The sequence below is a fragment of the Schistocerca cancellata genome, chromosome 12 (genome assembly GCF_023864275.1).
Source record: "Schistocerca cancellata isolate TAMUIC-IGC-003103 chromosome 12, iqSchCanc2.1, whole genome shotgun sequence".
NCBI lineage: Eukaryota > Metazoa > Arthropoda > Insecta > Orthoptera > Acrididae > Schistocerca > Schistocerca cancellata.
The window spans coordinates 7,335,959-7,350,757 of NC_064637.1; the positions used below are offsets into that span (position 1 = coordinate 7,335,959).

At 48.1% G+C, this 14,799-nt stretch overlaps 1 protein-coding gene across 1 annotated transcript; it reads right to left on the reverse strand.

Annotated features, from left to right (window-relative positions):
- Positions 1-6,064: 6,064 nt before the first annotated feature.
- Positions 6,065-7,129, reverse strand: LOC126109817 (skin secretory protein xP2-like). Its single transcript, XM_049914875.1, has one exon. It carries the CDS (start codon positions 7,127-7,129, stop codon positions 6,065-6,067), a length of 1,065 nt encoding a protein of 354 aa, XP_049770832.1.
- Positions 7,130-14,799: the final 7,670 nt, after the last annotated feature.

A 14,799-nucleotide genomic window follows, 5' to 3' on the forward strand; every position in this document is an offset into this window, starting at 1 on the left:
GAAAATCTGTGAAAAAATAACTGTGCAAGATCTCGCAAATGAAAAGTAAACATGCAACTAGAGTGCCCGTGTCATCACAGTGAGACAGCCGACGCGTGCACTGCGAGGCGCCGTGTGGGCCGCGTCGTGCCGGCCGAGGCGTACACGCCTGGTGGCGGCAGACCGGTGAGGCGAGTTCGCCGTGTAACTTGTGTCGCTACGGCCAAATAAATGAACAGCGCACTAAAAAGACCTATAGTAAAAAATGTCGTTCTTCGGCCTCATAGAAGGTGGGGGCCCACTGAAATGAAAACAATCGTCCATCGCAGTTTTTTTTAAAATTCAACCCGTATGGAACACGAGATGAAGATTTTGATGAACATATTTCTTTTTATTAAGAAATAGTGTGTGAAAACTGGTGTTTCACTTCTCGTTAGATGTAAAAAAATGTGTTAGGGGATTAAAGTTTTTTATGGAAATATCTCCGCATGAGCGCAAAAGACGTCATGAACAGAAACATTGGACTCCAGCTACTAGAGTCAATTTTTGGTCAGAAGTACATTCGGAGCAGACCGTGCTTATATGCACCTGATTAGCGTGAAAAGTTTAGAACGGCGTCGTGGCAATTTGTGACCAATATGAAAACTGTTCAGATGGTTCAAATGGCTCTGAGCACCGTGCGACTTAACTTCAGAGGTCATCAGTCCCCTAGAACTTAGAACTAATTAAACCTAAGGACAACACACACAACCATGCCCGAGGCAGGATTCGAACCTGCGACCGTAGCGGTCGCTCGGCTCCAGACTGTAGCGCCGAGAACCGCACGGCCACTCCGGCCGGTTATGAAAACTGTATTAAGAAAACAAAAGAAATCCGTGCACGCCACACAGTCTACGCGAACTAAGCGGCGGGCTGTAAGTTGGCGTTTTATAAAATATCAGCAATTAATAATTTGTATTTGCAGTTAAAATTGGATTTTTGTGTACTATATGTAACTAGAAATAAGAAACGTGCATTTTTTCCTAAAAATGACAAGTATGTTGTAATTAGCAAATATTTTATGAATTTCAAATTTAAACGTCGTGTGTATTGGAACTGAACCAAAAAAGCAAAAAAAAAAAAAATGAATTATAGAAACGAGACTCGAACCAGCGATTTCTAGTCGCGACCACCTTTACGTATTTTGTGCTTCACGGAAATGGTTCTAGAACATTGCTCGAAAATTCGCATCGGCTAGTTATCGAACCCATGCCCTCCCAGGCAGCAGGTGAACGTTCCACTGCAGAGTTGTGGTGCCTGTCGAAAACTCGACCTCACATTAAGCTACTGAAGACGCTCGGAAGACTCTAAAGTCTATTTTCTCCAGAATTTTTGAGAGTTACATCAAAATTCTTCTGTTGATCGATGTTTGAATTCTGAACTTCACCAGATACTGTAGACACAAAAAAGAATAAATAAATAAAATTAAAAAAATACAAAAATCCGATGGGAATGTGGTCTCGTTGTCGGGTTACGGGACTCCATCGACACATGACGTCCTCTTTGCGCCACACGCTGTGTCGAAGATGGAAAGAGCTCTCATTCAACACGTGAGCCGAACGTGGTGGTCAAAACAGTGACATTCACCTCAAGTACAGACAACTCGATGTTACACTATTTCTTTACTGCAGAATACGTTAACCTCAAAGTTACGTTGTTTTCCAGTGCGGACAATTCTGCATTCCTGTGTGCTGCGCCGTGGATAAGAAAGAGATTAAAACGTTGGCAAAAATTAACTTCGAAACATACTGGAAAATTTATACCAACTATTTCTCCAATACGCCTTCTTCAACCCCCGATGTGAGAGCACTTGCTGATTTACGAGGAAAAACCGAACTCGAGACAGCCATCATTGAGTACAATAACTTAATACACCGAAGAGCCAGAGAAACTGGTACACCCGCCTAACATCGAGTGCGGCCGCCGTGAGCGCGCGGGAGTGCCGCAGCACAGCACGGCGTGGCACGCGTGGCGCCTCTCCTCCTTGATGACTTGGTTTGAGTTTTACTTGGCCTCGGCTAAAACTCGGCGACAGTCGGTAGAGTGTTGAGTTCGTTATCAAGTCACGAAGAGGACGTTACACAAAATAACAGTGCTGAACCGAAATGTCGGCGTGCGTGAGGTATTTACTTCACCGTGAATCGTAATTACGTTCGTAATCGATGTTTAACTGATCAATGATGAAATATTAATGATAAAACCAATACAGTCACACATCCACAACAAATTCCCTACAAGCATGTCAAGTATCTAAGAAATCGTAACAGTGGGCTTGTTATTCGAGTCAAAGATTCTACACAAGCGCCGATCGCTAGAGTCAAATATTATCGCTGCGCGTAATTATTACTCGGGAGCTTCAGGTCAATAATTGAATAGAATTTAAAATCACAAATGCGCGACTTGGCACGAGAGGGTGTTTTATTGTACAATATCAGTCACTTCCTAACCGAGCCTTGAGAAGAAAACTTTCCCAGGAGTTGGGGGGATTTAAATTATATGCTTCGGACCTATCACTGAAGTTCCATAAACCACTGGCTATTATAAATGAAAATTGTCTATCAGTGTTCGTTGCCTAAATCACTGTCTAAGTAATGTTTAGTTCAATTATCTAGTTAAAAGTTCACTTTATTCTAGTAGGTAAAAGTCCTCCGTTCGAATTCTAATGCCGTTATATTTGAAGTCAGAAGATCGTATTACTGCGTCATAATAGCTCGCAATTATTCAATCTCAAAAACAATCTAAGCGCGCCTACATGTACGAGCATTCAAATATATGACCTGCTTCGGCTAACTCTCGTAACGTAGTGACAATGCATTGAATTGTACTTAGTCATTACTCACAATTCCTAAAGAGTACTCACACGGAGTATTCTTTGGGATCGTTGGTTCTACTTTGCGAATGTTAATTTACGCTAATTTTGCGATTTATTATGATTTTAATTTTACTGAAATTTAATCTTTCTTTAGTAGATTGCTAAATTGTCAAGTCTTGGATTCCTGATTTAATTACCTGTTATTGTCCTAATAATAGTGATAAATGGAACTTCGTTCGCCTATTCACTTTTCTGGGAATTTGGGACTTGGGGGAAATCTTTGGGGTATTGGGAGCTAATTTTTTATTTTTATTTCTCGTTCGAGGAAGTGGCATTACACATGGACTCGACTAACCTCTGAAGTAGTGCTGCAGGAAATTCAGACCACGAATCCTGCACGGCTGTCCATAAATCAGTAATAGTACGAGGGGTTAGAGAATAACACCCTGCAAGGTATCCCAGATGTGTTCAATAATGTTCATGTCTCGGGAGTTCGGTGGCCAGCGGAAGCGTGTTTCTGGACTTAGCCTTTAGCAATTCTGGATGTGTGGGGTGACGCATTGCCCTGCTGGAATTGCCCAAGTCCGTCGCAATCGACAATGGCCGTGAATGGATACAGGTGATCTGACAGGATGCTTACGTACGTGTCACCTGTCATCAAATTCGTATCTAGACGTATCAGCTTGAACAGCCCGCTCCTGATATGCGAAGTCCACGGATTCGTGAGGTTGTCTCCACACCGGTACACGTCGATGCGCTCGATACAATTTGAAACGAGACTCGTCCGACCGGGCAACGTGTCTCCAGCCATCAAGCGTCCAGTGTCGGTGTTGACGAGACCTGGCGAGGCGTGCAGCTTTGTGTCGCGCAGCCATCCAGGGTCGACGAGAGGGCCTTCGGCTCCGAAAGGCCGTATCGATGATGTTTCGTCGAATGATTCGCACGCTGACGCTTGTCGATGGCCCAGCACTGAAATCTGCAGCAAACTGCGGAAGGGTTGCGCTTCTGTGACGTTGAACGGTTCTCTTCAGTCGTCATTGGTCCCGTTATTGCAGGATATTTTCTCCGGCCGCAGCGATGTCGGGGATTTGATTCCGTATTCCTGATACTCCGGTACGCTCGTGAAATGCTCATATGGGAAAATCCCCACTTCATCGCCACCTCGGAGATGCTGTGTCCCATCGCTAGTGCGCCGACTGTGACACCACGTTCAAACTCATCTCGATAGCCTGCCATTGTAGCAGCAGTAACCGACCTGACAATTGCCTCAGACGCTTGTCTTATACGGCGTTGCCGACCGCGGCGCCGTATTCTGCAGGTTGACATATTCCTGTTTTTGAATACGCATTCCTATACCAGTTTCTTTGACACTGCAGTGTATTAGACATATGTCCGTTGTTTTCTATATATGCTTATATACCGGGTGGTCAAAAAGTCAGCATAAATTTGAAAACTAAATAAATCACGGAATAATGTAGATAGAGACGTACAAATTGACACACATGGGGTTTTATTAGAACCAAAAAAATACAAAAGTACAAAAAATGTCCGACAGATGGCGCTTCATCTGATCAGCATAACAATAATTAGAATAACAAAGTAAGACAAAGCAAAGATGATGTTATGAACAGCACTGTAAAGCATGTCCGGAGTTACAGTGAGGCATTGGCGTCGGATGTTGTCTTTCAGCATCCCTAGATATGTCGGTCGATCACGATACATTTGCGACTTCAGGTAACCCCAAAGCATGACGAAAGTGGCGGCTGAGCACACGATCATCACCAAACGACGCGCGCAAGTGATCTTTCACGCGTCCAGCAATATGGGGTGGTTGTAATAAAAGCCCATGTCATTCCAAGCATGTGTGTCAATTTTTACCTGTCTCTCTACATTATTCCGCGCTTTATTAAGTTTTCAAATTTATACTGACTTTTTGATTACCCGGTATACAGGGTGTTACAAAAAGGTACGGCCAAACTTTCAGGAAACATTCCTCACACACAAAGAAAGAAAAGGTGTTATGTGGACATGTGTCCGGAAACGCTTACTTTCCATGTTAGAGCTCGTTTTATTACTTCTCTTCAAATCACATTAATCATGGAATGGAAACACACAGCAACAGAACGTACAGCGTGACTTCAAACACTTTGTTACAGGAAATGTTCAAAATGTCCTCCGTTAGCGAGGATACATGCATCCACCCTCCGCCGCACGGAATCCCTGATGCGCTGATGCAGCCCTGGAGAATGGCGTATTGTATCACAGCCGTCCACAATGCGAGCACGAAGAGTCTCTACATTTGGTACCGGGGTTGCGTAGACAAGAGCTTTCACATGCCGCCATAAATGAAAGTCGAGAGGGTTGAGGTCAGGAGAGCGTGGAGGCCACGGAATTGATCCGCCTCTACCAATCCATCGGTCACCGAATCTGTTGTTGAGAAGCGTACGAACACTTCGACTGAAATGTGCAGGAGCTCCATCGTGCACGAACCACATGTTGTGTCGTACTTGTAAAGATACATTTTCTAGCAGCACAGGTAGATTATCCCGTATGAAATCATGATAACGTGCTCCATTGAGCGTAGGTGGAAGAACATGGGGCCCAATCAAGACATCACCAACAATGCCTGCCCAAACGTTCAGAGAAAATCTGTGTCGATGACGTGATTGCACAACTGCGTGCGGATTCTCGTCAGCCCCACACATGTTGATTGTGAAAATTTACAATTTAAATCGAGGAATTACAGTGCATACTGACGAAACTAAAATGAGCTCTAACATGGAAATTAAGCGTTTCCGGACACATGTCCACATAACATCTTTTCTTTATTTGTGTGTGAGAAATGTTTCCTGAAAGTTTGGCCGTACCTTTTTGTAACACCCTGTATATTCATTGGTGCTAGCACAATAGATGCATAGATGTGATTCAGTCACTTAAACTGTCAGTGTTAAAAAAGTCACGTACAATATATACATTATTGGATAAAATGTAGCCTTATGCTTGTATGAAGAAGACAATGACACCTGCTAAGTTTCTGTAATGCACTTTCTATTTTTGCCATAAATGTGTAGCCAGAATCTAATATTTATAATATCTATAATTTTTTAGGCTTCTGAAGGTGAGAAATTATTTTGTCGATACCGGTAATGCATAATAAAATATATTTGGAACTGATGACTGAATTCTATCCTGTAAATTGGGGATCAGTTGCTGGTAGCAGACGTACCCCTCCCCCTACACCGTCAAATTGCCTGAGGAGTAAGGTGTCAGTGTAGGTGTTTGTAGCGTGCAGCGCGGACCGCGTGAGCCGGATCGGCGGCCGTGGGTGCACCGGCGAGAAACGAGGCAGGCTGCCCAGGCAGCTGCAGGTGGCGGGCGCGCCGTGGGTGCACCGGCGAGGAACGGGGCAGGCTGCCCAGGCAGCTGCAGGTGGCGGGCGCGCAGTGGGTGCACCGGCGAGGAACGGGGCAGGCTGCCGAGGCAGCTGCAGGTGGCGGGCGCGCAGTGGTTGCACCGGCGAGGAACGGGGCAGGCTGCCCAGGCAGCTGCAGGTGGCGGGCGCGCAGTGGGTGCACCGGCGAGGAACGGGGCAGGCTGCCCAGGCAGCTGCAGGTGGCGGGCGCGCAGTGGGTGCACCGGCGAGGAACGGGGCAGGCTGCCGAGGCAGCTGCAGGTGGCGGGCGCGCCGTGGGTGCACCGGCGAGGAACGGAGCAGGCTGCTGAGGCAGCTGCAGGTGGCGGGCGCGCAGTGGGTGCACCGGCGAGGAACGGGGCAGGCTGCCCAGGCAGCTGCAGGTGGCGGGCGCGCAGTGGGTGCACCGGCGAGGAACGGGGCAGGCTGCCGAGGCAGCTGCAGGTGGCGGGCGCGCAGTGGGTGCACCGGCGAGGAACGGGGCAGGCTGCCCAGGCAGCTGCAGGTGGCGGGCGCGCAGTGGGTGCACCGGCGAGGAACGGGGCAGGCTGCCGAGGCAGCTGCAGGTGGCGGGCGCGCAGTGGGTGCACCGGCGAGGAACGGGGCAGGCTGCCGAGGCAGCTGCAGGTGGCGGGCGCGCCGTGGGTGCACCGGCGAGGAACGGAGCAGGCTGCTGAGGCAGCTGCAGGTGGCGGGCGCGCCGTGGGTGCACCGGCGAGGAACGAGGCAGGCTGCTGAGGCAGCTGCAGGTGGCGGGCGCGCAGTGGGTGCACCGGCGAGGAACGGGGCAGGCTGCCCAGGCAGCTGCAGGTGGCGGGCGCGCCGTGGGTGCACCGGCGAGGAACGGAGCAGGCTGCTGAGGCAGCTGCAGGTGGCGGGCGCGCCATGGGTGCACCGGTGAGGAACGAGGCAGGCTGCCCAGGCAGCTGCAGGTGGCGGGCGCGCCGTGGGTGCACCGGCGAGGAACGAGGCAGGCTGCCCAGGCAGCTGCAGGTGGCAGGCGCGCCGTGGGTGCACCGGCGAGGAACGGGGCAGGCTGCCCAGGCAGCTGCAGGTGGCGGGCGCGCAGTGGGTGCACCGGCGAGGAACGGGGCAGGCTGCCGAGGCAGCTGCAGGTGGCGGGCGCGCCGTGGGTGCACCGGCGAGGAACGGGGCAGGCTGCCCAGGCAGCTGCAGGTGGCGGGCGCGCCGTGGGTGCACCGGCGAGGAACGAGGCAGGCTGCCCAGGCAGCTGCAGGTGGCGGGCGCGCGCGCCGCTCCTGCCGGCCGGCCGGCGACGGCAGGCGCCCCGCCCGAAATGGTTTCACTCAAATGCTCTGCAACTTGCTGCGTTTTCCGAAGGGATAGGACATGTGCCAAACGTAACGAGGGAGATTCATGAAACTGACCGAAAGTGTCAGTTCTTAATTTATTTTTCTATTTATTACTAGAACTCTTGCTCAATAAGTTTCCTTCATCACGAAATCGCATCCGAAGTGCCTGACAAATAGTTGCACTACTGGCTATTAAAACTGCTACACCTCGAAGATGACGTGCTACAGACGCGAAATTTAACCTACGGCAAGAAGATGTTGTCATATGCAAATGATTAGCTTTTCAGAGCATTCACACATGGTTGGCGCTGGTGACGACACCTACAACGTGCTGACATGAGGAAAGTTTCCAACCGATTTCTCATACACAAACAGCAGCTGACCGGCGTTGCCTGGTGAAACATTGTTGTGATGCCTCGTGTAGGGAGGAGAAATGCGTACCATCACGTTTCCGACTTTGATAAAGGTCGGATTGTAGCCTATCGCGATTGCGGTTTATCGTATCGCGACATTGCTGCTCGCGTTGGTCTAGATCGAATGACTGTTAGCAGAATATGCAATCGGTGGGTTCAGGAGGGTAATACGGAACGCCGTGCTGGTTCCCAACGGCCTCGTATCACTAGCAGTCGAGATGACAGGCATCTTATCCGCGTGGCTGTAACGGATCGTGCAGCCTCCTCTCCATCCCTGAGTCAACACATGGGGACGTTTGCAAGATGACAACCATCTGCACGAACAGTTCGACGACATTTGTAGCAGCATGGACTATCAGCTCGGAGACCATGGCTGCCGTTACCGTTGACGCTGCATCACAGACAGGAGCGCGTGCGACGGTGTACTCAACGACGAACCTGGTTGCACGAATGGCAAAACGTCATTTTTTCGGATGAATTCAGGTTCTGTTTTCAGCATCATGATAGTGGAATGCGTGCTTGGCGACATCGAGGTGAACGCACATTGGAAGCGTGTATTCGTCATCGCCACACTGTCGTATCATCCGGTGTGGTGATATTGGGTGCCATTGGTTACACGTCTCGGTCAGCTCTTGTTCGCATTGACGGCACCTTTGAACAGTGCACGTTATATTTCACATGTGGTACGACCCGTGGCTCTACCCTTCATTCGATCCCTGCGGAACCCTACATTTCAGCAGGATAAAGCACGACCGCATGTTGCAGGCCTTTCTGGATAGAGAAAATTTTCGAATACTGCCGTGGCCAGGACATTCTCCAGATGTCTCACCAATTGCAAACGTCTGGTCAATGCTGGCCGAGCAGTCCCTACTCTCGATGAACTGCCGTATCGTGTTGAAGCTAGATGGGCAGCTGTAGCTGCACACGCCATCCAAGCTCTGTTTGACTCAATGCCCAGGCGTATCAAGGCGGTTATTACGGCCAGAGGTGGTTGTTCTCGGTACTGATTTCTCAGGATCTATGTACCCAAATTGCGTGAAAATGTAATCACATGTCAGTTCGAGTATATAATATATTTGTCCAATGAATACCCCTTTATCACCTGCATTTCTTCTTGGTGTAGCAATTTTAATGGCCAGTAGTGTAACTACGAGACACTACCTTCCTCTCACGGCCACTTTTTGAGGCAACAGTTCAGTGCTGCCTTGCACGGTACACATCTAGAAGTCAGGCTGAAGCGCCAGACAAAGTGACACAGGTATGCCTATTCAAAGACAGAGATGTGTCAGCAGGCAGAATACGGCGCTACGGTCGGCAACGCCTACATATGACAACTATCTAGCGCAGTTGTTAGGTCGCGTACTGCTTCTAAATTGGATTTATGTGAGCTTCGAACCTGGTGTTACAGTCGTCGCACGAGCGATGGGAGACAGCATCTCTGAGGTAGGGAGAAAGTCGGGATTTTTCCGTACGACCATTTACGAATGTACTGTGAATATCAGCAATCCGCCGAAAGATCAAATCTCCGAAATCGCTATGGCCGGCAAAGGATCCTGCAAGAACGGGACCAATGGTCATTTAAGAAAATCTTTCAACGTGGCAGAAGTGGAGTCCTTCCGCAAATTGCTACAGATTTCAACGCTGGGCCGTGAGAAACTGTCAGCGTGCGAGCTATTCAACGAAACATCATCAATACTGGCTTTCGGAGCCGAAGCCCCACTCGGGCATCGTTGATGACCGCACTACGCAAAGCTTTACGCCCCGCGTGGACCTGTCAACCCGACATCGGACTGCTGACGACTGGAAACACGGTACCTGGTCGGCCGAGTCTCGTGTGAAACTGTATCGTGCGGTTGGACGAGTACGGCTGTCAGCGGGGAACTGCTGGAGGTGGCGGGGGCTGTGCAGTGGAGTGGGGCGTGTGCAGCTGCAGCGGCGTGGGACCCCTGATACGCCAGGATGCGACTCTGGCAGCTGACACGTAAATAAGCGTCCTGTCTTATCACCTGCATCCATTCGTGTCCGTTGTGCATTCCGACGGACTCGCGCGATTCCATCTTGACGGTGCGATACCCCACACGTTCAGAATTGCTAAACGGTGGCTCCAGGAACACACTTCCGCTGGCCCCAGACATGAAAATTATTGAGCACATCTGGAATGCCTTGCAACGTGCTGCTGAGAAGAGATCTGCATTCGCTCTTACTGTTACGGATCTGTGCACAGCCCTGCAGGATTCGTGGTGTCGGTTCCCGCCGGCACTGTTTCGCACGCCAGTCGCGTGCACGCCGTGTCGCGGTGCGGCCCTTGTGCGCTGTCGCTGGGACCCTACACGACATCGTGCAGGTGTATCAGTTCCTTTCGCTCTTCGGTGTTCTCGCTTCTGAGAGCTGCAACGTCAGTCGGTCTACACAGGACAGAGTGGGACTACAGCCGTCCCCACACACAGAAAGGCGGGCGCCTGCGCCGATTGTTCTCCGTGGACATAATTCGAGTGGCAGTGGCATCCAGGTTTCATCTGAACGCTGTTGCTGCAGAACTTGGAGTTTGCTCACGTAAAATCCACTAGAGTCCCTATGAAAAACCCCCGATTAAATCCCTTTATTCGGTTTTGTGTAATTTACCGAAGCCGCCAAACAGTTAATTATTATGATCATATGACCGTGTGCTTAGTGGATGAAAGGCTACGGTTTTTCTGCTGTGGTTTCGGAGGTATTTGAACCGAGTGCGGCTGTTCTGAGACTGAATAGTGGAATGATTGAAAGTTTGTCTATTATTAAGGACCGTTCAGGTTGCGATGTACAAACTCGTACGTATTTTCTATCAACACACAAGTGGTGAGGCAGTTGCTACCTTCGCCGTACACGTTGAATTACGGTTACGTCTTTTATTAATTGCTGAGTTCAGCAGTTCGTCACACGCAGTGCTGATGGTTAACACTCACAACAATCCTCCTTGTTGCTGGCCGACGCGGTTGACGCGACACACGTAATCCGGCCACTCGCCACGCCCTGTCCCACGTCACTCGCGGATCGCTGTCGGTGAGGGTCCACCCCACGACGGTCAGGGGCGCGCCCTCATTTGTCATACTGCCGTTTACTACTGACTCGACCGTCATTCCTACTCCTCACTCGACACTCGCCTCACTGCCCCCTGCAGCGCTCCTGTCTACTATCGACCTGGGTGTCGGACACTAGCATCTCTGCTCGTGGGATCACGGATCCCTTACACCTAGCTGCAGAGTAGGCGTTGGGGTGGAACGTAAACGTGGCCGGGCAGAGGCAGAGGCGCCCTGGAGGCGCACAGTGACTCGCCAGGTTGGCGGAGGCTCGTTAAGCAACGGCGGATTGGTGGCTGTGGGTCGACTGTAAGGAGGGAGAAATAGTGCTCCGCCACGATTCTGTAGCAAAAACCCGTGTTTTTGCATTCGGAGGGGGAGCCGCCACACCGGCCAGGTCGCTGGCGGCCCGGCTCCGTGTCGGCCTCGCAGCGCCGCTCCCAGGTTCTCGCTCGACGGGCTGCCAGTGTTCGCCGTCCGCCGTCGACTCAGACTCGTGTTGTGGAACCAGCTGCCTCCAGCGTAGCAGTCGGTGTGGTCGCCAGCGCACAGTGGCGACCGGACCCCCGTCGCCTCCCGGAAGCCGCACGCCTCGCAGCCCCTCGCGCTGCCCCCGGTCCCCAGCCTGCCTGCACTGGGCTCTCGTCTCGCCGCTCGGCAATCGGCCCCACCTGTCTTCCCTCCACCCTGCGTTAGGACGAGGAAGACGTCGAAGCAATTTGAATCTGTTCTCTGTGGGTTCGACCGACACGCAAGTGTTACGGAGATGCTTCGGGAGCTCGGATACGAATCCCTGGACGGAGGGCGCCGTTCTTTTCGAAGAACGCTAGTGACGAAATTTACAGAACCGGCGTTTGAAGGTGACTCCAGAACCACTCTACTGCTAAAACGTACATTTTGCGTTAAGGGCTACGAAGATACGACGAGAGAAATTAGGGCTCGTACGGCGGCATATAGATAGCAGTTTTCCCTCTACCTATTTGCGACTGGAACAGGAAAGGAAGTTGTAGTGTTGGACACAGTACTCGTTAAAGCCTGTGCTACGGTAAGTGAGCGGGAATCACCTGATCAGAAAGGATTTTCGCATAGATATCGACCGCGTGTACCTGAATGGTGGGAAATCTGACTTACATCCACTCCGTAATAACAATGCTACGTCAAGTAAGTTCGAAACGCAATCACACGTCAGGATGGATCAAAAGAACACAAGAAGATACTACCAATGTGACAATAATACGGTCGGCAGCCTAATTAGGCATTAACTGAGTTTCTTCCCTGTAAAAGTTCGTATATATTCGTGCAAAATAACAAGGTGTAACACTGCATAATATAGTAGAATTTTAGAACCAGAAAATCTATTGAACTGATAGTTTTACGTTCTGTACTGATATGGAAAACCATGAATACGTAACACTACACTATGATGTTTACTACAAAACTTTATACTGTCTATTAATCTAATTGAAATCGGGCATAGGTTACCCTAGAAATTGTACTTTCATGCCACACACAAAATGTCAATTTTGATAAAGATAAAATACTGATAAATTTTGACTTTTATATTAACTTTAACTTTTGCTGGTCAAACCAATTTAGAACACTTCAGAATTCAAGTGAATTAGGGGGGGGGGGGGGGGGCGAAACTGTTCTGATCGCTGTACTTAAAAAAAATGATTACTTAATTTATTATTCATTCAAGATTTCCAGTATATAAGTTACTACTCTTTTCATCTTATTTACTGCTCATTTAAATGCCTTAAAACCTGTCTCGAAATAATAAACTTCATTACTATATCAATACTAAAGTTATCTTTCGACTTCGTTAGACCTTCGCTATTCATTTACTGGTTCATTAACAAAACATTTCTTTACACACCATTCTAATATAGCTAGTTCTGCAAATAATTATTATTAACACAATTTTTAATTTTCATTTCGGCACACTCGGATTGCACAACGTTTGGAGAGGACCCTGTCCAGGTTAGTTGTGAGGATAATTAAATGATGAAAAAGTTCTGGTAAAATTTAGGTTGTTATTGCACCAAACAAAGCTCAGTCTCTGATCCATACGAATACAGTACTAGCAGTTTCAACCTGCTAGTATCGATGCGGCGGTTGGCGGGCGGCAAGATGGCGAGGCACAGAGCACACATACAACCACGGCTATGGCTCTTGACGTATCGGCACTTTAATTCTTCTTAGCGTCGCAGTACTTTTCCATTTAGTGTCTGTGGAATTTTGCACTTAAGACAAAAACTGTTTTCTTAAACCTGTAACAAATGAGATTTTACGGCTAGTTCATCGGTTAACCGAGGCTTGCGATGCCACCTGCTTTTCGGTAGTGTTTATTTCACTTTTCGGCTATAAGGTATGAGATTCGTGTTTTTCACACATTTACGGAAATTGCTGGTGCATTAACGAAATTTTGTAACTTTCCAGTTTGTCCACAACATAATGAAACCTTCCCGTCTCCTATATATCTCTTTTGTTACGCAACCTAGCCGTTTACAATAACCTATGAAACCTTCCCTTAGGATTTCCACCTCTTGCTTGATAATAACAAATGAAATATTCCCTTTTAAATTTATTCTCTTTCTCAATCTTCGCATACAAATTTATTTGCTGCTTATTAATAGTGATTTTCTGATTATTTCGACGAAACATAGACTGTGTCGTCGTCGTGGCCCTCAGTCGTTACCTACAGTAACCCAAAACTGTTCCTCATCTTTTTTACTGTTACTGGATCGCCATCTGACTGCTACATCGAACTGCGACATGAATATACTTACTCTGTCTTACTATACTCTTGTTAGCTGCTGGTGGGCTGTCATAATAAGTGGCTGTGTTTATTACCAAAGCTGACGTTATTCTTTAATAGCAAAGCTGACGTTATTCTTTAATTAATTTGACTGAAGTTACGTAATTCATAGTTAAACTTTTTCTTGACAAAAATACAATTTTGCAAAGTTTTACGTTGGTGTTTTTTGAGATGGATTATAATCAGTAATGCAATATTGCTGGAAAAAATTAATTATATTCTGAATGAAATGATTTTACAAACGTTCAAATGGGACTTACTTTTTACAATAACCTTACAACTAGCAATGCGCAAACATACCTTCAGTAGTCTTGAGTTTCTCGAAAAGTAATTCAATAATATTAGTTCCTCTTATGATAATAGTTAGCTGATGTCTCTGTAGATCCGTTTATAATCTGGTGGCCGGAAGGCACACCGCTCCTCTAAACCTCTCGCTTCAGACCTGCTGCCGACTCGCTTCACTTCTCGCTTACTACTGACTTCCTACGAACACTAAAGTGCGGTCTCTCCCGCCAGCAATGCTTTCTGGTGCAGACAGTCCCTGCTGCCATTAGAAAATGTATCAATGCGCGGTCTTTCCCGCTCTTTTCTTAAAATGTATCCATACGCTGTCTTTAATACATTACATACATACCACAATTATTTCCAACATGACAAATATTAATTATTCCTACTTAATCCTATTAATAAAATATAAACGTCGTTCATAAATTGTGGTTTGACAATAGACAATAGAAATATACACGTCTTACACATAACAGCATTTTTTCTTGTTTCTGTGTGATTATGTTGTGCTACCAAAATTAGTCTTCCGACAAATATCGCTTCACAATCACCTAGTTCGAAATCGAGTGTATACATATGTAAAACGTAATGTGTTTTTTTCCATATCATTCATAACTAATGGCACGTGGACCACCTTATTTTCAAAATTTGTTTTACGTAATGTTAAAAAGA

Excerpts from the sequence above, each read along its gene's own strand:
- LOC126109817 (XM_049914875.1), bottom strand. The coding sequence starts at position 7,129 with ATGGCGCGCCCGCCACCTGCAGCTGCCTCAGCAGCCTGCTCCGTTCCT.